This window comes from Lathamus discolor, chromosome 1 (assembly GCF_037157495.1).
Source record: "Lathamus discolor isolate bLatDis1 chromosome 1, bLatDis1.hap1, whole genome shotgun sequence".
NCBI classification, from domain to species: Eukaryota; Metazoa; Chordata; class Aves; order Psittaciformes; family Psittacidae; genus Lathamus; species Lathamus discolor.
This window is the reverse complement of record NC_088884.1, coordinates 69,390,638-69,415,871: the sequence shown is the minus strand read 5'-3', so window position 1 is coordinate 69,415,871 and position 25,234 is coordinate 69,390,638. Positions and strand designations below refer to the sequence as shown.

The window sequence follows — 25,234 nt, the reverse complement described above, 5'->3', positions numbered from 1 at the left end:
CCTCCAGGCCGGCTAAAAGCAGCGCAGCCCTCAGGAAGAGCCCCACAGGACATTTCCACCTCTACCTCAGAACCGTTTTTCCCCAAAGTTCCAAGGAAAAACATACATGTAGGTGCTGGAACCCAAAGGTGTACCTTTGCTCAAGCCAGAACAGGGGAGTTTCAACATAAATGGGTAACAGAACCCCAAACACAAGCTCTAAAACCTTTAGTACACAAGCAAACTGCTTGCATGCAGGACTGTGGCAGCAAGAGGAGGCAATAGCCCACCCAAACCATGCAGAATCAGACTTTCTGCTGCCCTTCTTTTCAAAGATATACACCCATGCAGCTCCTACTCCATATCCCCCAAAATGGGGGTGGCTTCCCTCCTGTCTCAAACCAGTCCCGTTTACTTTTGATCCCTCAAAAACGCACTCAGAATGGAGGCAGGACAAGAGGCAACAGCACAATACCCTCTGTTGCCCTGAACTACCCTCCTCTCATCTGCAGCAGGCAACTGAAGGAGCAGTTCTTCCTGCTCAAGCTGACTTGGAAGAGCTTGCACCAAGATCCAATCATTTATTCCCAGCAGCTGTTTCCGGAGAAAAAAACAAAACATCAAAACCCAATTCCAGCACTACACAGCCTGCAAGAAACAGCGCTCTTGTCTCAGTACCCTGGGGAAGCATAACTATAGGGCAGCAATTTAGAAATAGATCGGTATTAAAACTTAGTCATTTACTACCATACAGGCCAAGCAACCAAAGAGAAACCCAAAGCACACCACTGCAGACACCAAAGCAGTACCTGCCACTTTACATTGCTGTTGTCTGGTGCTTGGGGCTGCTGCTCAAACCCTTCTCCTTTCCCCTTCCTCCTTAAGTCTGGGGACAGCAGAATGCAATGAAACACAAAACACAGGATCCACCTCCGTCACACTCGGTGCACATGGAAAGTCAATGGCATGGAAAGGTCCCATCCCTCTCCTCTGGAAGGCCAGATGCATGGGACGGCAGAGGCTCAAATCCAGGAACCGAGAGATCCTGAATCAGGTTTCACATAGCTCTCACTGTTCCAAGGCTGCAGCGGCAGAGATCTGCCTGGGTTTATTTTTAGGCACTTCCAGCCCTGTGTCTTTTTTCCAGTAATTATGATCAAAGTTGTTCCTGGAAATCAGGAACTCAGGTTCAGCTCCAAGACGGCACTTCCTGCGTGTAAGATGTCACTCCCAGCAAGGAGGCCAGGGAAGGAAGAAATGACAGATGCTGGCGTCACTTTATCATTTTCTACTTTATTACTTCAAATTAACAACCACGATAAAGCTCAAAAAAGTCCAATATTTACACAGGAAAAAAGTACAAAATCCCCCCCAAAGTTCTTCAGGTTTTTTTTTTTTGTTTGTTTTTTTAAATTACAAAGTAATAAAAAGTTTTGCTCTTTAATTAAAAAAAAAAAAAAAAAAAGAGACAGTAAAGAGGGGTAAATAAATTAGGAAAAAAATAGGGAGGAAAAATAAAGTGTTAAATAGAAAGGATAAAAACAAACAAAACAAAGACTAACCCCTCCCTCCCCGCCCTGCCAACAACCCATCGGCTCCACACTACAGTGACAGTGTGTCTGCTACAGGCCATAGGTCGCAGTGGTGATCATTGTGTTTCAAAGCCCCAAGTGCCACAAAGCAGCTTGAGTATTCCTAAATTATATTTAAAAAACAACTAAAGTGGGGGGGGGAAGAGGGAAAGGGAGACGGGTGGGAGAGGGCAGGTAGGGATTGTGCATGTACGGTGGATCTTACTTGGGGTCGCATGAGGGAAGGAGAGAGCAAGAGCCATCGCTCAGAAAGAACACCCAACTCCAGTTTCTGTGCGCCCCTCTCTTCTCCTCGAGTCCCGCGCTCTCTCCGCAGGAATTAAACCAGGTTTTAATGAAAAATAAAAAATAAAATAGAAAAACCACACACAGCCAGACGAGAAAAAAAATAAAAGAGACCCCGCTGCAGGGATGGGAAGTGTGTTTGTCCCTGTATCTCAGCTCCAGCCTTCCCATCCTCCATGGGACCAGATGCCTCTCCCTCGAGATCCCTCGGCGCGTGAAGACCACTCGGATCAGGGAAGTCCGGCACTTCTCCCAACAGACGAAGAAACAAAGATGCAGAGAAGCCACCCAAGGTAAGGAAGCCCGAGTCAATGATTAGGCTGTTGCCACAATTCCCCTCACAGCTTAAAATTCATTTAATGCTTGAGAAAATAAATTCTGTTATAATAATAATTAAAAAAAATAATAATAAAATCAGACTTCTACCATCAAGTGTGGCTGGAATCTGATTCCCTCCTGGCCCACAAAGCTCCTGGAAAAAAAAACCCAAAACAGAACAACGAAACAAAAAAACCCACACCCCCACCAGCCCCTGCCCTCAGAAAAACAGGAGAGCAAAGTTAAAATTTATATGGCTAGAAACCATATGATTTTAAAATAATGATAATAAAAAACGATGAGAAGATATCCCAAGAAGAAGGACAAAACAAATAATAAAACAAAAGAGAGAAACCAAACCCAGGAGCAGAGGGTCAGGAGAAGGGACTGGGGATAGGGCCCTGCAGGGCTGGGGGGGAGCGGAGGTATTCCCGCATGGCTCCCACGTCGTCAGCTCCTCGAGGCGCTGGTGCTGGGGGTACAGAGGCAGCCCCCTCGGAAGTGGCTCACACCAGCGCAGGGGGCACAGCTCGACTCCTCCTCGTTGGCAAAAAAGAAATTCTGTCAGGTGGTTTTGGGTTCATTTTTTTTTTTGTTTGTGTTTTTTTTTGTCTTTTAAATTTTTTTGTTTGTTTTTGGGGTTTTTCGTTTTTTAAAAGAAAAATACAGTGAAGACACTAGAAAGGGAATAAAATTAAAAAAAAAAAAAAAAAAGAGAGAAAGGGAAGAGATATTAGATGAAAAGGCTCTTCTCAGCACTTCCAGTGCCAGCTGGAGTGTAACTAATCAAATCAGCCCTTTCTTCTACACTCCTGCCACCCCCTCAGAGTTACCTTGTCCAGCTACTGCTGCTTCCTCTACAGGAGGCACTTGCCAGCCGTGCAAAGCCTCACACACCTGATTACATGCTCAGCACCCTCTTCCCCAACACTATCACACTGCTTAGAAAAGCCTTCATTAGGAACTAATGAAATCACTTCCTGGCCCAGCACCTTCTTCACCCTCCTTTACCCTCCCTGGAGAAACAGAAATGATCTTTACACCAAAAGATAATCCAGCCCCTCAAGGTTTTGGCAGCCAACCTTACTCTTCCCTCTGAAGCCAAGAGAGATCTCATACTAAGGCAGAGGAAACGTACCAACCCTCCCACACCAACATTACAGCCTTAATCTAATCCTTTATGCCATCAATTCCATCCTTGGGGGTCCCCAGGCACAAGGACAGGCTCACCTAAGCAAACACTGGTCCAGTGGCAGTTGCTTTTCACTTCCCAAGGTGATCAAATGGCACACTTGTCTACAAGAGAAAAGGAAAAGCAGACGAAGGGATGAAGAGAAAGAAAAGGCACCAAAGACACCAAAACAGAGGCTGCACACTTCCTTCATGAGATCCTCCCTCCCAAGAGCTTACGATTCCAGTTCTCCAAACCATTGCAGGCTGGAAGACAACCAGATGAAGGTTTACTCCAAGCCATGCAGACCTAAGATGACAGTAATGAGCGTGGCCTCCAGAAAATACGTAACTGAAGGGTGAAGGCATAAGTTGGTACCACCCCCCTCACCACTCTGAAAGCTTCAGGCTCGTGTCAGGTCCATCAGATCAGGTAAAAAACCACTGTGGGGCCCCCAGTCTTTCTGGGACATGCAGGCCAAGGCCACGAACTTCGCAGCAGGGACTCACCTGTGACGCTGAAATCCGTGACACTTCTTGCCGCCCTGTGAGGTCAGATGAAGAGACATTGGCAGGAGCTCCTCGGTGTAACCTCATGCTGACCTTCCGTTCCCTGTCCACTCTTGAGATCGCTCTGGGGGATGTGTTTCCTGTTGGGGCAAAGAGATGCGAGACAAGATTATTGGTCAATAGTTTTGGTTTCCAGCCACCAACCTCCCCCCCCAGCTCTCCCACCCCACTCACCGGACTGCTGGATTCGGGAGGTGGGGGTGGAGGCCATGGGCTCAGTGACATTGCGAAGACGGTTGGCAGTGGCTCCAGCAGGCGGGCCAGGAGGCAGTGCTCGTGTGGCTGACCCCCGGAGCTGCCCCATCCTCTCTTCGCGCTCATGTTCTCGCCGCTCCCGATCCATGTCCTCAGGGTTCCGGGCTGCTCCCTGAGGGGACAGGAAAGAAGCACATCACACAGGGCTATCAGGTGGGAGAGACAGCAGCAGCCCCAGACAGAACACACATGGTGCTCCATCACACCAAGCAAGCAGAGCTCCAACCCCAAAACACATCTTCCAGTCCACCGAGGGAGGGACTCATTCTCTTCCATGAAGAAACACGGAAGACAGCAGACAGTACTTCAGCTGTTATTGCAGTCCACCTGTGTCCCACCTCCAACTACAGTTCTCTCCCAAAAAATCATCTCTACCTAACTACAGCTATAGATCTACTGACATAAGTGCTCCATCCGACACACTAATACAACAGTAGCAGTACCCCTCTAGTTGGCACCACCAAACAGCTCTGCCTCTTCTCACTCTACCTGGTCCCCTTTCTCAAAGGTGCTCACCACGGGTAAAGTACAAATGGCAGGTAGTTTCCAACTTTCCTCCCTCATCTTCATGATACAGAAACCAACCCCTGTCCCTCCAGCCCCTTCACCACACACACTTACAAATTTAAGCATGTTCCAGTCAAAGACATAGTCATAGGAGAAGCCTTGGCGGTGGAAGAGGTTGCGGAAGAGCTGCCGCAGGTACGAGTAGTCAGGTTTATCATCAAACCTCAGTGAACGGCAGAAGTTGAGGTATGTCGAGAACTCAGCTGGAGGGAGCAGAGGACAGTTGGTTGTTGAACACCATCCAGCCCCCCTTGTACCACTGCAGAGCTGCTGCAGCCTTTCAGCAGTGACATGCAACCGCAAAAACACAGAACCTGCTGATTGCAGTGCTCTGGCCACTGAGAAGACCCCATGCCTATTTTTACCAGAGGAAATTCTCACACTTCTCTTTTTCTGGCAGTTTCTGCAAGCGAGAGGTAGCAAGTCTTGCTCTCTGCTGAAGGAGAATAAGAATGCAGGCCTGAAGTATAGTTGGAGGTGTGCTTGGAAAGCTCCTAGTTCAGTGGCCAGCAGTAGACAGCTAGGATGGGCAAGCACATCTGACACTTCCATTGACATTAACCCAACTTCTACCTACTTTTAGCTCAGGGAGCTTCCTAATCTGGATGTAGTTTCTAATTAACTATTTAGTAACCCTCAGTGGATCCCTCTTCCACATGGCTGTCCAATCTATCCCTGAACTCCTGTAAGGTTGAAGTATCCACAATATCTTCTGGGAAGGAGTTCCACAGGTCTATTACTGGCTGTATGAAGAACCACACCATTTTGTTTTGAAGCTAGCAGGGTCTCCATTTCTCGTCCAATATAAAAACTCAGGCACCCCAAATAATCAGCTCTCACCCAAACTTCTGGAGACATAGTAAGAGTGTAGACTTTATCATCTCTCTAATCACCTCTTCTCCAGATTCCAGCTAACTCACTGCTTGTACAAAAACCACCTCACCTCTGATCACCCTTTTGGCCCTTTCCTGGACCTTAGAATTATGGAATCAACCAGGTTAGAATAGACCTTTAAGACCATCAAGTCCAACCTTTACCCCTGGACTGCCAAGGCCACCACTAAACCGTATCACTGAAGGCCTTATCTATAGTTTCTGAACACTTCCAGGGACAGTGATTCCACCACTGCCCTGGGCAGCCTGTTCAGACCCTTCACCAGCTCCACTGCCCTTCTCTGGACCCACTCCAGAACTTCAATGCCCATCTTGTAGTGAGGTGCCCAGAACTGAACACAGGATTCAAGGGGCAGCCTCACCAATGAAGAGTACAGGGGGATGATCACGGCCCTGGCTCTGCTGGCTACGCTATTTCTGGTACAAGCCTTTTCTGCCAGGCAGCTTTCCAGCCACTCTTCCCCAAGTGTGTTCTATTGCACCCTTTCAGAAATAGTGGGACAGACCAGAGCTGCACAGTGCACTCAAGGTGCAAGTGGACCATGGGTTTATACACACTGTTTAGGTCTCTTCTCTTCCCAAGTAATTCCTAGCACCCAGCAGCCACAAAGTACAGAGTCACTGCTTTCACAGAACCACCTATTATAACTTCAACAGCTCACTGGTGAGCGGCACTGGTCACCTCAGAGCTTACTATTCTGCATATCACATAAGGACCAAGCCTTCTCTCGCCTCTCAAGATACCACTCCACTTTTAACTACAAAGAACTTTATTTGCCAGTTCATTGCCTGATTATTTTTGGGGTTCATCAGTTGGCCCTCATTCTCATTACCCAGTAAAAACTGAGGACCATTAGCACACCCTCTCACCTAACTGTCCACCCCCCTTCCAAACCTTTCATAAGGTCCTAAAGATCCCTCTCATCACTCGCTGCACTTAATATCACAAGGCTTGACTCTCCACAAAAATATGTCTCCCACCTCTGAAACAGAATTGTATCACTACTGATTTCTTCTCATCACTGGTGTAAGCAGCACATCCTGGTCTTGGGGTACTAGACTCTACTAGGTACAAGACTCTAAGGGGTTTCAGCAGGAGAGCCAGCCATACATCAGACAAGACAACCATCAAGATCAGAGCACTTACAAGGGTACCCTTTGCAGAGCACCTCGATGGGCGTTGACATCTTTTTCTCGCTGATCCTCTCGTACTTTTGGCGCTTGGTGGCAGCCTTGAGGCCCTGCCAGGGCAGGGAGCCCAGGTTGAAATACATGAGCACATAGCCCAGGCTCTCCAGGTCATCACGGCGACTTTGTTCTGCGAGAAGAAGTTACAAAGGCGCAAGGAGTGAGCAGCAACCAAAACTGCTTTGGCAATCACACAGCTTTGGAGGCGAACACAGAACAAAAGAAACAACCTCTTTCTTTTCTCTGGTAGGTTCCTATGGATAGACAAATTTGTAGAAGACATTCCAGTACAAATTCCTGTGAGGATGTTCATCCTGCAAGAGTTAAAGAGCTCCTCTCCCCATAGAGCCCAACCCACTTCATAAATAAATAATTACTCTGACTACCTCCTTAGACAAGCCTTAATTCACACAAGAATTCAACAGCTTAAGAAGTACTGCAGTGACACTGCCTACTTTGCTCTTCCCAGTCCCAGAGGAAGGGCACCTACACTTCTCCACCCAGAATGATACTACACCACTTCACCCTCGGGATTAGTCACTACTGAAGTAGTCACAAAGCCAAAGCTAATAGAGGTAAGCCCAACACAACCCTTTCAAACACATCTTCTAATTAACCTGCTGATACTCTTTACACTGGGAAGAAATAGGGAACTAATGACCCCTTCTTGTGGTAAGTAACTGTTGATAGTTTAGAGAAGCCTAACATGCAATGCTGTGCACTGATCTTTCCAGAGAGGTGGCATTTTTCAAGCTGTGGAGGAAACAGGTATGAATACAGAGGTATATTTTCAACAAAGGCTCCCCTCCAAATGAGGAATGACTGTTTAACTGGCTTCACTGCCAACTCTACTTATAGCAAGGGTTGCCCTTAATACACCATTTTATGGGCCCACTTTTAGACACTTATTTGGGAAACAACTGTTTTGTTTCATAAACAAAAACATTCCACATAGAACTTAATTCTCTGGAATGACCAAGCCATTTTAAGTTTCAAGTTAGCTCAAGATGGAGTTGATGCAGAACCTCAGCAACTGGAAATGCTGACTGGTTAACTTGTGAAACTCCTCCCAGCAACACCAACATGCTTATAAATTCATCTATAAAAAGGAGCAAGAAGCTCTTTGCCCTTGTTCCCCTCTCTCCTCACACCCCCACCCCCCACTTTGGAGAAAGTCCTTTACATCTCAAGAAGAACAACAACTTACATAGGTAACAGAGGCGAAATACGGCTTGAGGGAGAGCACAGGGGCAGAGGAAAGACTAGAGAGATTCTTCTATTATATTAATTTACTACTACAGCCCGTTTTGCTGGATTCAGTGCCATGTCCTGAAGATGATGCAGATTATGTATCGGTCTGTAGGTTAATTGTCAGTATCAGTTACATGCCACCACCTGCCCCATTCAAAGGCCAGTGGAGTATTCCAGCTACCCCTTACTCTGCTAGCTGAGCTGAACCCTAATGAAGGAGTAGCCGTAGCACGTCGCAGATCTAGATGTACCAACACAAGATGTGGCTCACCAGGGGCCTTTCTTCCTCCTGCATCTCTCAGTCTTCTAGTAGTTTTGAGAACTAGGCTCGTCACTCTGTTATTGAGAAGGGCTTTGGGTCAAAGCACATGAAATGCCATAAAAATGCCATGTTCCAAGACAGGAGTAGAGGAGAAAGCAGCCTTGCAGATGCCCAAAAAGTGTCTTATTTCTGCATGCTCAAACTAACAGCATTTTTTGACCTTACTGCCTCAAGTTACCTACTTTAAAGGGGCTAATACTTCCTAATCTTATCAGGCTGCTGCTGAAGATAAACTAGATGACTGGCTGGGAGATGCTTAGATGCTATGGATGGACCAGGGAAAAAGAAACCCAGGTTTGCATTTGGCCAAAGGCTGGGATATGTGTAGTCTCAGAGGGCTGCAATTACACATTATGTATATCAAATAAACAAAGCTAGATAACATTTGATAATAACCTACATCCCGAGACAGAAGGCATGTAGAAATGGAGTCAGAATGCACATCCAGGGCCTGAAAGCAGAGGAGATGAAGGCAACCTCAATCTTGCCATTTGCCATCCCCTGACTTGTACATGCTGTAGCTTTAAACCCTGTAACTATGGGTTCCCTGTCTACACCATGGTTGTGCCCCTCAGAGGAGCAGGGAAAGGCAGGGCAGGAACCAAAGAAACAAACTGAACAAGCAAATCAGCTCTTTAGGAATAAAACAGGATCTTGCCTCCAAAATCTTGCTTGAACTCCCCACTGCTTAGGGCAGGCTGGACCACACACCTCCACTTGTGTGGAGCACAGCAGCTTTGAGCACAGCTGCCAACCCATCCAGAACAGGATATGCTCTGCAAACATACACCCAGGCACAGTCCTAGGGATCTGGGGGATGCCAGAATGAGAGACTTGAGGTTAGGTAGCCTGAAGTCAGTGGGGGATACTACAAGCTCTTACCAGAAGCAACGAGAGGGGTTACAAAACCAAACTGGGTAGCTTACTAGTATCTATTACATACATGCAAACACACCCCACCTGTGCCTTAACACAGCAATACAATAGAGAGGAAACAGCTGCAAGCACAACACCTCATTATTAAAACGCTGAATGATAAATGCCTGATTGAATCACATCCCCAGTGTCCAGTACCTCAGGTATATGTGGTCACTGTAGCCCACTTAAGCAATTTCATTGAGACTAAACCTATGAGGAACCTGAAGCATCAGGCTCATGGGTTACAGTTGTCAAGCTACCTCAAAACATTGTAGCTGTCTTTCACCTGCAACCCCCACTACCACATCCTGAATTACATCCCCTTTCTTTGTTTCACCTTCAGTTACTATTACACATCTCCATTTTTATTTTTTATAGGCTTGGCCTCATATAAGAACATCCTCAAGACACTAGGTAACATTAGACAGCAAAAGTGGAGTAATTAAAGTGGAGTAATTAGAGTTAGCAAAAAAAAAAAAAAAGTTCACCTTTACACACCAAAGAAACATTATTTAAGATCACTGCTTTCCACTTTCAGAAGCTTGACATTCATTGACTAACTCTCACGGCATCCCTGGGACACGGTGGGGTCGGGGAAGTTATCTATCTCACTTTACAGTTTGAAAAGAGAAAGCGAAACACAAGTGACATGAATGCCTGCCCAGGGCAAGTCAGTCCAGAAGCACGATGACCGTCCTGACCTGTGACTCCACATCACACCTCTCTCCACTTTAGTGCAGCTTCTTGGTTCTCCTGCAGTACATGAGGAACTGCTACATTTATAAGACGCTTTCCTCCCTCCCTCACAAAACCTCTTCCAATAAAAAACAGGAGGTTGCCTTCCCACACAACCCAGCATAACCTCAAACCCAACCCACTCTGCAAGCCATCTCTTGCCAGTTCCCTCCCACTCCCAGGGAGGTTCCCAGCCAGCCCACACCCTCACTCCCTTCCCAAAGCAGGGGCTTCAGAAAGAGCTGAGTCAGGGGTGAGTAGCAAGACAGCAAGATACCTGAGGAAGGCACGGCTGGGCAAAGACAGAACACTGAGGACTGGCTGCCATGGACAGAAGGCTCATGACAAAACTTGTTTCTTTGCAGCCAGAAGTGCCTCCTGGTCACCCAGGGCAGTGCTACCCTCCAGCCTGATCCTATCCAAAGGGATGCTGTTCCACCCATGCAGGACTCCCTAGAAATTAGCTGTCTTTGCTGGAGCCAGCCCAATGCAAGCCATCTTAACCAAGCAATGTTTTCCTGACTATATACTTAGATCTGATTTTGCAAATGCTGGCTGGAACTACACTTCCCTTTTCTCTCCCCAGGCATGGCAACAGCCTTTAAGAACACGCAAGAATCCAAAATGGGAGACAGAGGGCAAGATGAGCAGAACTTGATGATCTGCACAGCCTACACTGAAACCATGCAGGACTGCATTTGGGCAGGAACTTCCCACCCCCAGTCTCCTGTTATCCAGACAGAGCCCACCAGGCTTCTTTCAAGACTGTCTCCTGGGCACCCCTGGGCATCTATTTCAGACTTTACAAGCTCCAGAGGGTGCGAGGGACTCTCATCCCCAGAGCATGTGAAAATTGACTGGAATGCGTGAACCAAAGCCTGTACAGTCTAATGACTCCCCCCACAGCAAGTCTCCAGCTGTGGAAGCCCTCCCCAGTCTCGCCTCCTACTTTTCCCCCTGGTCACTGGGAAAAGAATGTGTTTCCTCCAGACATCGGAATGCCCAACCCTTAGCTTGCACATTCAAATAAAGGCATTTATTCATTTGCTATTCCAGTCACATGAATACCCTGGCACCTGGTTCCTTCCTTCTCCCTAAACCACGTTAATGTAGCATTAAGACAGAGAATTTAGTCTCTGAAAAGTCAAAAAATTCAGAGCGATGGTTTCCATGGCAATGCTGCTAACTCACAAACGTGCTTGTCACACACCCTGTGCCAAGGTCTTGAGAAACAGGAACTCCAGCTGCAACCCCAACACCCCCATCCCCTTTCCTCCAGGCAAGCCATATAACCTTTATGCCATTCAGGGGAACTATCTACAACATGGAGATAATACACCTGAGACCTGTTGCGTAGAGTAGCTCACACCCAGACCTTCCTGAAGCAAAGGCCATGAAGAGAGCAACGCCTGTGCTCACACTGGTGGCGTATGCAACTTGCCCTTGGATTAGTGTTCAGACATTGTTTGTTCAAGCCAAGCACCAGTAGTAAAGGGCTAAGTCGGGTGGGATGAATAATAAAGTCCTTAGAAAACAAAAAAACAACAACCAAAAAACCCAACCCAACCCCACAACCAGACATTAAGCCTCCTGTGATCAGTTCAGACAGAGCAGGCACACACAAAAGAATCGACAGACATAGTAGTGAGACTTATTTTGTGCATGTCTCCTTTGGCAGTTACTACGGCTGTGGAAATTTTGACGGAGAATTCAATGGAGAGTCAGTTATATATAAGCAGGTCAAGCCAGAATACAGAAGACCAACTCGAAAAGCTCTACAAGAACTATTTTTACCATGTGGAAGAGGTCAGGATCACAGCCCACTTCTCAATGCACAACACTCCTCATTTCGATATAAATAAAGCATTTTCAGTGTACAGTTATACAGTATGAAGCAAGGAAGGGATTGGGAAACTGCTTTATTTTCTGCAGGGCAAGTCTTGCCTCCAGATTTCTGAGAAACCATCTGCACGAGGGGAGTTTTCCCTAGGAAGAATGAGGACATGGAATCTTGTGGAAGCTGATACTTTAAAACATTTGAGTTCCTTGCTCTGTTTTTCACATTCCCAGCTTACTCATCTCAGAAGGTCTCCCAGAGCTGCAAAATGAGCTGCAAGCACAGTAGCTACTTTCCTGGGTCCACAGGCAGGGCAGCTTCCATGTTTCTGTTCTTTGGATTTGCCAATCAGTAGCAGAACCAAGTCAGCCTGCTCAGAACAGGCCCTACAGTTAACTACGAAAGTCTCACACTGTGGATAAAGTTTAGCAGAAGGAAGACATCACACAGAGAGAAGTTTCTGGCCAGGGAACAGAAGAGAAAACTGCATCAGGTTCTCACCTCTGTTCCTCACAGCTACCAAGCGTTACGCATCAAGGGCCCATTCACAAGACCACAAGTTTGGATGACTTCAGGAAATTTAAGGGCAGCGGGTACTAACCTGTACCTGAGACAACGGCCACTGCCAATATACGACCTGTTTCAACTCTCAGCGCTTTTCTCAGCCTAGTTTTATCTCCTCAGTACTAACCATAGACACTAAAAGCAGAGCCCTACCTCCCTAAATCTGCCTCACTCATTCTTATGGTTAACAGGTCAGTGTGGTTCACAGACACATCCGTATTTTGAAGGCCTGTGACAGCCAATTCTCAGTCACAAAACCTGTGTGTCCAGGCGGCAGGAAGGCCTTCCCTATTGCAGCTTCTTGTACATTTCCAGCACATGGCTACTACCCCCATACTCAGTGGTGGGTAGCAGGATATTACAGTGGGCCTGCATTCTTCCAGCTGACAGCTACAGAACAATCACTGATGAAGGCACTTTGGAGTCAACGAGAAAGGTTTCAATTGCAAATATCCCTAAAGGCTCCCTGCCTATGAATGTCTCCTTTACATACCTAGTTAGCCTGCAAGACTTGTGCAAGGCAGAGTTAGGAGCAATAGGGCTGGGGAGGCCAGAGCCTTGATGCTAAATAGGGCCCCACTGTACTAAGCTGTGCACAGACACATACCACAAGACAATTTCTGTCTTCAGGAGCTCAGAGTGCCACAAAAGGCAGGAGAGGTAATACAGGCCTGACAGCCAAGTTATTTGGCCACTATCTCAAATCAGGTCAGCAGCAGAGCCAGGCACAGAACTCAACCCCCTCCTTCTGGGGACACACTACCTCCCACAGAAAGCCCCACATGGGGCAACAGCAAGCTCACCAATTCCCAGGTGGGTGTTGATAGAGGCATAACGGGCTGTGCCAGTCAGATTCTTGTTTTCCCGGTAAGGGATGTGCTGGTGGGTCCGGGCATCTCGATACTTCTTGGCCAAACCAAAATCAATGATGTATACTAGGTTGCCTTTTTTGCCGAGGCCCATAAGGAAGTTGTCTGGCTTTACATCCCGATGGATGAAGTTCTTGGAATGAATGTACTCAATACGGCTGATCTGGAGGGGGGAATAAAGAAATAAGTAAATAATGAGACAAGCAAGAAGGAAACTTATATCGTAACTGTGTCTGTTAAAAGCAGCACCCTGTCCAGGTCCAGGATACTGGCCTGTCAGAGCAGGGAAAGGGATACTTCGCAGAGAATATCAGAGATGACAGCCAAGGACACCCTCTGGGGCAGAAGGATCTGGAGATGGAGACAGAATTCAACCCTGCACACCAGTCCTCAGTCTGGGGAGGTCACCATTAGCACCACAAGGAAGGATGGGAAGCAGGTCTGTACGGACTAAAACTCTGAGTTCGACATTAACACCAGTCAACTTTCAAACAACAGGAAAGGGAGAGGGTCCAAACAGCTACGGGTCTTAAACCCAGGCCATAGGCAGCTGAGTTGAGGTAGGTAGCAATGCCAATCATTCATCACTCAGGGAAAAGCATCTATGCATTCAACGCTAACACAGGGTGAGCAGCAGGGGACGGAAGGAAGGATGGAGATCAGGAAAAGCCAGTAGTGTCTAGGTTCCATGCCCCCGGCTTCATCAAGAAATAAAAAACGTGGCAGCTGGTTACCGCTAAATGAAAAAAGCCTGGGATATAGCAGTTCTTGAGCAGAGGGGATGGGAGGAGGAAAAAAAACAAAAAGGCATGGAAAAGGAGAGTAGGCACAAATGCTTCAGAGGAAACTCACCATCTGGTCTGCCAGGAGCAGAACTGTCTTGAGACTAAATTTGCGGGAACAGAAGTTGAAGAGATCTTCCAGGCTGGGCCCCAAGAGCTCCATCACCATCACATTATAGTCCCCCTCTGCTCCACACCACTTAATGGAGGGGATACCCACTGGGGAAAAGAGAAATATTAAGCCCACAGAACTGCTGCATCCCCTGCTAAGAAGACTGTATGTAACACCAAATCATTTCCTTTCCAAGGCCCTCCAGAATAATTTCCTTCTTCAACCACTCCCCCAGCTCCATCCTTTTCTCCCCATCTCACCTCCTCCCTGCATCATCTTGTAGAACTTGCTTTCAATGTGGAGCTGGGGATGCTTGGTTTTGACACATTCCAGTTTGATGGCCACCTCTTCACCAGTTGCAATATTGGCTCCTGCATAGAAATGAGGGTAAAATAAAGATTGTGCAAGCTTCCACTGAAGCTATACACTTTTAACAAGGCCTGTACAGATGCCAAAAATCTTAAGACTTGCCCTGAAATTTATTCTGTGACAGAAATGAGAATCAGCCTCTTCAGCTTCACACAGTGTTTTCAGCATTGCCATTTGCAAAGGCAAGCCCAGAGGATGGCACATGAATGAGAAACCAACTCTGATCCTGCAGCCAGGCTAGAACAATGTCATACAATGTGTTAACTGCCTCATTGTCCCAAAAAGTGCCAGGCTTTGGGAGGTCAGTCTCTACATATCAGCAGTACCTGAACTGACTGGAAGTTTTAGCTGTCCATGATCATGTACCTATCGCCTGAACCCAAGCAAGCCCCCAGGCAGTGATATGGAATACCTTTTGCCCAGCAAAATTACTGGTTTCCTCAGGTACATCATGTCAACAGAGCCAATTAGTTCAGGAGGAGACACTGCTAACATTCTCAGCTACCTCTTTTTTTCCCCCCACAGCCCTGACTTGATCAATACAGACAATCCCATCTCTCCAGCTTCTCCCCTCTCCCGAGGGCTTTAATATTACCTTTATCCTTTGCCAACACAGACACATTTGCTATACCTTAAGTTAGAAGCGAAAAGTAAACTGAATCTGATACCAAATCGAGCTACTCAGATGCCTTTGTTGAAGGTAGTGCTAAATAGTTTGCAATGACACAAAACCACCCGACATGCTCTTTCTGAAAAGAACTGAGCTGTCAGCCATGAAAGCTAGCACTCTAGTCCCAAAGTGCACTGTCAAAGGAGGAACAGGCCGGTCTTTCTCTTGCACTAGCTGAGAGAATTCCAGATGTTTCACATCATCCTAAAATGGAAAGGATGAAGATCTGTACACAGGTCACGGGAATGACACTCAGGACTTGCTTCTCTCTCCCTCACCATGCTTGCCTCATACACACAGAGAAGCCCTTCCTCATATCTGGAACTAGCGCAAGTTGCACTCAAACACAGATCGGACAGCGTCTCTGATCATGAGGAGCTTATGAACACTGTCAGGAAAAAACTACTCCAGAACATACATGCCAAACATGAGCTGGAGTTAAAGGTGATGTTTTGCAGATAACCCATAGCTAGTTTAGTAGGTCGGGTTAATTCGTGCTCCTGATCCCTGTGATAAGACTTTCGGAGTACACAAGCTGCAGACAGATCTCTCCACCCATCGCCTCGAGCCAGGGACCAAAGAGAAAAAGGGAATGTTCACACAACTGGATCCATTTTCCCCTCTGGATCCTAAGGAGATCCATCGCCTGTTGAACTGTTCTGGCTTGTAAACAAAGTTAGCCAAGAGCTGCCTGCTAGCAAAAAAGACGTCATCTAGATACTACAGCGCCGGGTCGAGACAGACAAGCTGTTAGGAATTTGTAAGAGAGGAACAAAAACCATCAGGGCCTAGAGGGATTGATTTACTAAGAAAGATTAAAAGAGCTAAATATGTAACATAGACAAGACATACAACTAAGAAGGGTGGGGAGGAAGAATGGGACATGACAACAGTCTGCAAATATTTGAAGGCTGTAAACACTAAGGAGGGAGAGGAATTATTTAGGGTGCTGTGAGGGAGGGAAGGAGAAGCAATGGGATGAATTTAATAAAGGTTTTTACTCAAGATCCAGGAGCGGGGAAAGGGAAAAGGCCATCCTGAGAGCTAGAGCCACTTTTCCAATGGTAGCTTTATGAAAGAGGCTGGCATTTTCCACTTAGAAACTGCTGGCCAGCAAAACAGGTCTGTACATTCCCCTTCACTCCATCACAGGACCCTTCTTACAAGCATCAGAAGTGCAAGGAGGAAAAGAGCAGGAAAAGGGTCTCGGATCACTAAGAATGTTACCCTGCGCTAGTATCTACCTTTAAAATTAGTGTTCAGTCACTAGCCCTCATTCAACATGGCAACAGCCAGGACATAGAAAAAATAGTCATACTTCCTTCACATCTCTCTTTCCCCTGCCTTTGTGAAGACTTTCCTCCAAATCCCCTCCAGCAGCTCCCTTGTCCACTCCCTGAGGGGATTTTTCCCTCTCCTAATCCATCTGCTGACACACAAGCAATGATGAGTCTTGCTGACTTTCAACAGCAGTAGCATTAGCATTTCGAACGAACCCTACCCCCCCCCAAGAAGTTGAACAGTAGAAAGATGAATGAGTTCTCATCTCCACATTACCCTGTGTGTTTAAGGATGATGACACATCCATCTACTAGGCTGTCTGCAGGTGGGGAGTGTTATCTGTGAGCATGGAAAGCAGGAAAAGGGACAGGAAGGGTAAGCATCACCTCAAGATTCTGCAAAATGTGAATATGCCATTCAAATGATCAACAAGGCCTTCAGCCCCACACTCCCCATAGCCCAAACACAGGCGTTAGTCTCCTAGGAAAAAACAACCCCATGACCAGGAATGGCAAAAGCAGGACCAATGAGGAGCTATTCTTTGCTGAGGGGGTCACCAACTGAACACTCACCCTGCTTCCCAAACCCCACTATGGCTTCAGGTTGCTCCCTCTATCATTTCTTGGCTAGAGATCTACCCAGACTGAGGCTGCCACAAGCGAGGAAGGAATTCAAGGGAAGGAGTCTCTCAGATCCTTTGTTCCACACTTTAACCACCATCTTTTTTAAAGATACAAGTACAAAAGCAACAGTTCTCTGTTCCCTTTCCAGAGTGGCAAGCATCACGTTTCAGACAAATGCAGCAGAGTCTGCCTAGCTTCAGCCACTCGAGAGACGCATGTAGGATTGGGGATAATTCCTTACATCCACCCCCAGTCTCGCTCCGCTGTGGGGGCTGCACAAATTCAACTCATTCATCACAAGCTGTTTGAAACGGAGCCCCGGGGACAGAGGATGTCACTGGCTAAACAGGATCTTTACAGCGTGGAAGCCTCACTGCATGTCTGATACAATAAACACCACCCTCCCTGCACATCCGGTGAGCCAAAAGACACAGCCCCCCGCTCTCCCCATTGCTCGCTCTCCTCCCCGCAGCTCCGAGAAGGAAGAATGGAGGGCTGGGAACAGATGGAAGAAGTCAGATAGGGCGAGAGAGAGTTAACAGGCCAGGAAACAAAGGGAAGGCACTCCCCTCCCAGCAAGGGAGGAGCCTGCCACCAGGAACTGTCCCCAGTCAGCGCAGGTCCCAGCATGCTTTGTCTGCCCAGCTTTTCTCCACCACCAGTGCGCATCCTGGCCTGACAATTCTTACCATGTCCAGCAACCCTGCCCTGCCTCGTGGCCAATACCTCCAACAAAGCACCTCTCTGATGGCACAAAGGTCTCAGCAATTCCTCTGCAAATCGGGTTTTGCTCTTCTGAATGAGCATTTTTAGAGACAAATGGGCTAGCCAAGGCCCAATCTCATTTCCCACCTTCCCACGCCAACATGGGGAGGACACCCCCGCCAGCACATCCATCCTCACAAGGTAGGGCACGGAAGTAAAGCACTGTGCTTTAAACCCAAGCTGAGAATTAGCAGGAGTCCTCCCTTTGTGTCTGCCCATGTACAATTTCACATTTTCTTCTGCCAGGAAAACCCCCAAACAAATCCCGAAGAGCATAGCAAACAGTACCCACTGGTCACAGAGGTGAAGGTACTAACATCCTGGAAGAAAGAAGCTGGGGATTAACTGCACAGCCCATGCTTATCTACAGGGACAAGGCTTGTCTGTCCCTGCTCTCTCTCTGCACTAATACTGAGACAACTGTGAGGTGAATCTGGTGTGGGAGAGAAGTCCTCATGAATGAGTCCCTCTGTCTCAGAACAGACCGTGAGAGGATAGCACGAGCGCAAGAGTCCTCCAGACACACCATCAGAGACTCCATGCCCGATCCCTCCAGGCTGGGGAGTCACCCAGGCTCCAACAAGTCTCACTATCACTGCTTCAAAACACACTGGCTTGCACCTCAATGAACATCACAAGGGCTTTGATACTGCATTCAAGTAACTTGGTTGAACCTGGCACATCCCACTGTGCTCACCAAGCCAGGAAAGCACTGGGGCTTCCTCTGCCTCTCATGCTGTTTGGTTACAGGTAAGGCAGGAACAACCCCTTCCACTTCATTTCCATGCCCCCCCTCTGCACAGGTGGAAGATCTGTTACATGATAGGGAGGAATACAGTCTTGGGCCTCATCATTTAATACCTCCCTTCTTTCTCCACGTGTACCCCAGATGTTTTGGCAAGATCCACTGTCCTAGTATAGGACAGTACAGGGTCTGGAAGGCTTCAAGCGTTAGCATAGGTGGAAAGTGCTGTGTCTGGGCTATCATTCCTCAATCCCTAGCACCTGGCGATTAAAAGCACTGTCACCCAAGTCACTAACTGCCTGGAGGGCCACAGAGGAGTGGCATACAGGAGTAGGCTGCAGCAAAGGCAGCACACAGTGGAATTGGGATCTCAGATCCATTATTTATCATCTTTGTTCACACTCTGGATAAAGGTGGCAACAAAGCCTATTACTGATGATTCCCACAGGATACTTAATCAAGAGAGGCTGCCAACACCAATCAAGAGAGAATAATAAAACAAGAGGGAACTGGAGATAAAAGCCAGAGGTAGAAAACAGAAGGTGATTTACAAACACAGGGAAAAGTAATATGAACTAGAGGTATTCAGTGAAAGGAACTTGGGGAAGGTTGGGAAAATGTTGCAGATCCTGGAAGAGATGTCCTACAATACAGCTGACAGTGCACTAAGGCCAATTCTGCAACCTGATACAGTGTTGGTAATGGGGAAAGCCAAGGAGACCCAAAGCAGTCTATACAGAAGCATCACATTACAGATCACTCAAGGGTAGCCCTTCAGTGCCAGGCACTGGGAATGCCACACCTCTAACACTGTGTAGGCTCCAAGCTGCTCACCAGATGGACAAACAGGGGAAAACTGAAGGACCAGCAAGAGCGAGGAGCAATGGATGTACTGGGAAGCAAAATACAACTTAACTGAGAAATTAATAGTCAAAGAGCACACAACGACCACCCAAAGGGTGCAAACACCAAGAAGGGAGAGGGCCATCACTCTGCTGGCCTGCAGGACTACAGCTAAACAGGTAGTGGTGAGAACTAGATGACAGATAGAGCCACACCAGCTCTCATGAAGTGATTGATCAGACTACTGGGTAGTCTCTCCAGTCTGGCCCCACATGGTCTGAGCCAACAAAAACACCAGCAGGCAAAGCATCAGGGCTCATATCTACACATCAGCATGCTGGCTTGGGAGAACTTCTCCCCAAGTGACCTGCCGGTGTAACAGGAAACCCAGCACCCCATGGGCTCTGTCCATTGAGCTCCCAGCTCAGGTCATTCCAGACATGAACTAAATCCCATTACAGACACAACTGATCTGGGCCTCAGCCCTTTAACCAGGCCAGCCTCTCTGACCTGTTTTGTACCTCCTGGTCTCAAACCATTTTCTCACAGGTGCTGGACCACCTCTTCCACTACCAATCTTCCCAAAACTTTACTCCTTTTACCCTGACAGAACAGCCATCTCCTCCCCTTCCACCACCCACTCTTTACAGAGTTTCTATTCGCACACACCGAAGCTCAAGAAGAGAGCTGGAATTGGGTGTATGACAAATATGCCCTGAATAGTTCAAATCTAAATCAGTCTGACCAAACACCACAGTGTATCCAATACTTGCAAGGCAAAGCTGAGCTCATCCCACTTTCTTTGCCAGCAGGAACCAGCAGCAACTAGCAGGTATTCCTGGAAGCTCTTTTTCTCTGCACCACCTCCAACCTTACATGGTGCCCACAAATACCAACAGGCAAGAAAAACAACCCCAAAACAATGATGTAATTGAGAAAAACAACCTTTCAGGTGGACGGACAGACTCGCTCACACTCACCTAGGTAAATGTCCCCAAAGGAGCCACTGCCAATCTTTCTGCCCAGCCGGTATTTGTTCCCCACTCGAAGCTCCATGGTTCGGTCGTGCTGAGAAAAGAAGCACAGAAATTGCGGTGTCAGAGCAGAAACAGGAAGTGAATCATGTAAGACTAGAGAAGAGACCTTCCCACTTCACCCAGAGGCTGGGTACAGTTTTTAATCTTGAAATACTTCACCTTCTACACAGCCTATCACCTCTCCTGACCTCCTGTACGCCCAGAGACAGCATGAGCCAGAAATGCTACAGGAACATATTCCTTTCAAGCGTGTTTTCCATGTTCTCATTATGGGAATAAAGGAGGGTCGAATCTCTTCCCCACCATTTCGTTCAGAGACTTGGAGGAAGGGGAAAGGGAGGGCCCAGGAAATCCCTCCTAAGAAGGTTTCAGCAGGTGATACTACTGTGAAGAGAGATGCTCCTTGTAATCCACAGTACCTGGCACCATGACAGTGGTAACCTCCTGAGACACCAAAAGGAACAGGCATAATAAACCCTATGAGAAGGAGTGCTCTCTGGCCCAGCCCCAGATCAGCACCTCAGTGGTGGTGAAGCACAGGACCCAAGGGCTGCGAGACAGACTGCCAGGAGCAAGCGACTCCATTGCTCCTAGGTCGGGGCCAGCACATGGGACAGGGAGGAGACATCTCGCTGAACTGCACCCTTCGAGGCATGCACTGACTAAGAATGCCACTTGCTTATCTCCAAACACTTCTGCTGATGGGATCGCTGCCTCCTTTGGTCTACCTGAGCTGCTCCATCTCTGTTGCCTACCTAGGTGTGCCAGCAGTTTGTTTTTAGCAGCTCGGGCCCTTCCTCATCCCTTCACCCAAGGTGATTAGCTAACCCTTTGACCTGCTATACCCCATCAACATACCCAGGCTTAGCTTACTCACCTTCCACATAAAACCAACTAGGAGGAAGGATCACAGCCACAGAGTTCTCCCTGCCAACCTCAACTTCTGCTGCAGCACCTCAGCCAAACTGCTCCAGCAGTTTCCCCCATGACAGCCCCCATTCCCTCACGCCTTCCATGGCCACCAACTTGTGCTAGGAACCACAGCTCTTTCCAAGACAGCAAACACGTCTCCTCTTAGAGGGATTTGCTACACTCCTAATTTATGCAATGCCACATTATTAGCGTACTAAATGCAGACACAGAGCCTGTTGGGGACAGGATAGGTGAGGAATGATTCATGTTTTCACAAGTAGGTGAGAGGAACTTTCCCTTGCTGTAGCTGGTGGGAAGGAAGGAAGGAAAGAAAGAAAGGAGGGAGGGAGGAACGGCCTTGTGAGACACAAGCACACAAAAAATAATCCCAGCTATAGGATTCTGGGCACACTATAAACCCAGAGCTGCTTCTCCTGCCCCAGGAGACAGGATTACAGAAAGAGGAATGGACGGGCTGCAGAGACATACAGGGAAATAATCCTATCAAGGCATTCAGGGGACATTGTGAACCCTGAAAGCAGAGCTCCAGTCACCAGAAACCACACACAAAACACTTAAGAGGTGGAGTCCCTTCACCTAGTATTTACTTATGCATGTGGGTTTCTGTGCGCCTAAAGTCTACAAAACCCTGTGGCTATTTCTGACTTTCTTACTACAAGGAATGTAGGCAGAGCCTTGGGAACCAAACCAGGAGGCAGGCGTACCTGGGTGAGGGTGCAGCAAACAGACGTGATTTTTATCCGCTGCCTGCTGTTCTGTATAACCACATTAACATCCACCTGACTTGCTTACACTCCTACTCCAATAAACGATCAAAGGTCTGTGTCCCCAGGAACCCGTCACACCACTGTCAGGAAGACAGCTCTCCAACCTCCTTCCGTCATGGCCTGCGAACCCTGAGCACTTCCACTCTCCAGTCCAGCTCCCAGCCGGGTGAGTCTCTACAAGCTGCAGAGACCCAAGAGACCAGGCAGTAAGCCCTGGCGGGGTCTCCTGTGCACCACGACACAGCAGGTACTGCTCTGCAACACCACAGTCCCAAGCCCCAATCTGGTCCCACCCTTCTGGGACAGGCAGGAGCCAGGTTAGGAAGGGTTACTCGCGCAAGGAGGCAGCAGCCCTTCTAGCTGATTAAGCAACAGGCTCCAAAGGGGAATCTAAAAAATGCTCCGGGGTGAGGTGGTGGAAGCGGGAAGCAGGATAATGGAGTGAAAAATCATGGTCTCGAACAGCTGTCATTTTGCCTTATCTCCCCCCCACCACACACACATACATGCGAGTGTGCTTAGAAAACCAGGGTGGAGCAGGACACACAGAGAGCAACAGCCTGGATTTATGGTAAGGGGACAGGGCTCACATCCCACCCCCCCCCACAACTGCTCCAGGAGTTCAAACATCGATCACATTTGCTTTTACTTCACACAGATACACCCACCAGCTACAGCTTCCGCCCTTATCATCTGATCTTCAGGTCTACTATTATGACAAGAAGGAAAAATTTACATCTAAAATTTATATTATTATATATAAAATTTACAGTACTCTCCCTATATTATTTATACTTGTACAATAAGAAGTCATCCCTCCCTCAAGCCCTCCCCTGCCCCCCCAGGAGGTTTAACCCCCCCTGACCTGCCACCCTTCCTGCGCTCTCCAGCCAAAGCAGCATTCCCAGGGGCTTCAGGGCAATCATTTAGTTAAACCATTTAGGTTTCCATATGGGATTAACACACATACAACCTCAAAGCAAGTGTGTGCTCTGCATGAGCGTTTGCATACGTGAATAGCCAACATTACACAGACACCTACAATATACTACACAGCCTCAAAAAAACCCACAAAAAAAAAAAACCCAACCCTACTATCCAGCCACCAGCACCGCTTCTCCACACACACCAATCCCCTTTTATATAACATAAAATACCCACGTACAGGCACAAAGGCCATTATATAAACATACGATAAGAGTTGATCTTGCACCGCTGTGCCAGCGCCGATGGCGACCGAAGACACAGGGACCATCGGAGGAGGTGGGGGTACAGGGGACACACACACGACAGGAGGGCCACCTCAGTGCCACCTGAGGGGGTCAGGTGCGAGAAGATGCCCTGGCTAGCAAAAGCCACACAAAACCAAAACCCACAGCTCCATAATGGAGGCTGCCGAGCCCAGCACCTCTCCAGCGTTCAGTGGAAGTGTGGGGAGTGGGGGCTGCTTTGCTCATAGACCATAAAGACTTTACATGGCTTTTTGTGTGTGTGTGCGTGTATGTGTGAAGGGAATAAAGGAAGAGGCTGGCAAAGCAGTAATTTTAACTGGCCAAAATGAAAACGGGAAGGAAAAGAAGACAAAATACGCTTTGATTGCGGGGCAAAACACCAAGCCCCTCCAGACCCTTTCCCACTTACAAAAAGGCGAGCAGCGAATTAGATGGGGAGGAGAAGGGGGGGGGGGGTGGTGGTACAAGCCCCATGTACAGGGCATTTGGACCACTACATCCGCGGGAGAAAGAGCCACAACAGGAAAATAGGAGAAGGGGACAAAAAAATGATCATAATAATAAATATATCCCTTACACCCCCACCCCCTACAGGCAAAACACTACGCGAAGGCAGCCTTACCCGGGCTGTTATTTTTCCGGGTAGGTAACAAAAAGCAGCCACCCCCGGGAGCGGCGCTGAACTTCTCGCCGTACCGCAACCCCCCCCCCCCCCACCGACCCCCGACCCCCCCCAGCACACCCCGCACAAAGGGAGCACCGAGCCCCCCCTAAACGCACCACCCCACCCCCCGGACCAGGCGTTGAGAGGCACTGGGGAGGGAGGCAAGGAGCATCAGTGAGCACGAGGGTGGGGGGGTCAAACCACCCATGGGGCGGCCCCCCACGGGGACCCCCGCTGCCCCCCGCAGAGAACGGCACCGAGCCCCCTCCGCGCTCACCCCGGCCCCGCAGGCAGGGCCCCGGCAGGGGGAGAACAGGAAGAAAGGGGAGAAGGGGGGAACCCCCTCCCCAAATTCGCCGCTACCGGAGGGGGTTCCCCCCTTCCCACGTCCCCACAAAGGGGCTTTTGTCCCCCGCTGTCCCCCCCCCCGAGCCCAGTGCATCGCGCCCTGCCCTCCGCTCCCCGCCCCCTCCCCCTCCCTCCGCGCACACAAAGAGCCGGAGGGGCCGCCTTTCCCCCGGGGTTTGCGCCCCAAGATGGAGGCGGGCGCCCCCCATACCCACCCTGACGGGAAGGGGGCCGTGTGGGGCTGCTGCTCCGCCGGCTGTCAGGGGGCCAGGCGGCCGCGGCGGGGAGGATGACGGAGGATTGGGGAGGGTTGGTGGCGGCCGTGCCCGGCGCGTCCCTCCTTCGCTCAGCTCGGCTCGGCTGGCTCAGCGCGGCGCGGCGCTGCCTGCCGCCTCCCGCCCGCTCGCCGTCCCTCCAGCCGGCGTGTGCTCGGCACAGCCCGGCGCTCACCCAGTTTCCATTGAGCCCCGGAGCCAAACCCACTGATGTCACCCAGCGCAGCCCCGACCCTCCTCCTCCTCCACCCGCCGTTAAAGGCGCAACAGCCCGCCGCCGTTCCCGCTGCCGTCCCTCCGGGCCGGCGAGGGGGAAGCTTATGCTCTACACGAGGTGGGTTTGGGGGAGCGCTTCTACACAGCGGCCTCAGGGCTCCCCACTGAAGGTTTCTCCTCAGCAGGGCACTGAGGGGAGAGTGGGGCAACAACCCACACGTGGCACCCTACCGCGGTGGGGGGCTGTGGGGCAGCGCCG

The 25,234-nt window shown here is 48.9% G+C and overlaps 1 protein-coding gene across 1 annotated transcript; it reads right to left on the bottom strand.

Annotated features, from left to right (window-relative positions):
- Window positions 1-1,252: 1,252 nt before the first annotated feature.
- CSNK1E (casein kinase 1 epsilon) lies at window positions 1,253-24,970 on the bottom strand. Its single transcript, XM_065678391.1, has 11 exons — window positions 24,700-24,970; window positions 20,484-20,571; window positions 14,468-14,578; window positions 14,166-14,314; window positions 13,248-13,476; window positions 6,777-6,947; window positions 4,791-4,939; window positions 4,089-4,281; window positions 3,855-3,994; window positions 3,405-3,470; window positions 1,253-2,851 (listed from the first exon to the last, which is right to left on the bottom strand). Exons 2-10 carry the CDS (start codon window positions 20,557-20,559, stop codon window positions 3,438-3,440), a joined length of 1,251 nt encoding a protein of 416 aa, XP_065534463.1. The 5' UTR covers window positions 20,560-20,571; window positions 24,700-24,970; the 3' UTR covers window positions 1,253-2,851; window positions 3,405-3,437.
- Window positions 24,971-25,234: the final 264 nt, after the last annotated feature.

Coding starts and splice junctions, on each gene's coding strand:
- CSNK1E (XM_065678391.1), bottom strand. CDS start 20,559: ATGGAGCTTCGAGTGGGGAACAAATACCGGCTGGGCAGAAAGATTGGC. Junction 14,579..20,483: donor CTTTGGGGACATTTACCTAG/GTGAGTGTGAGC, acceptor ATTTCTATGCAG/GAGCCAATATTGCAACTGGT. Junction 4,282..4,790: donor ACTGGAACATGCTTAAATTT/GTAAGTGTGTGT, acceptor CTGTCCCCTCAG/GGAGCAGCCCGGAACCCTGA.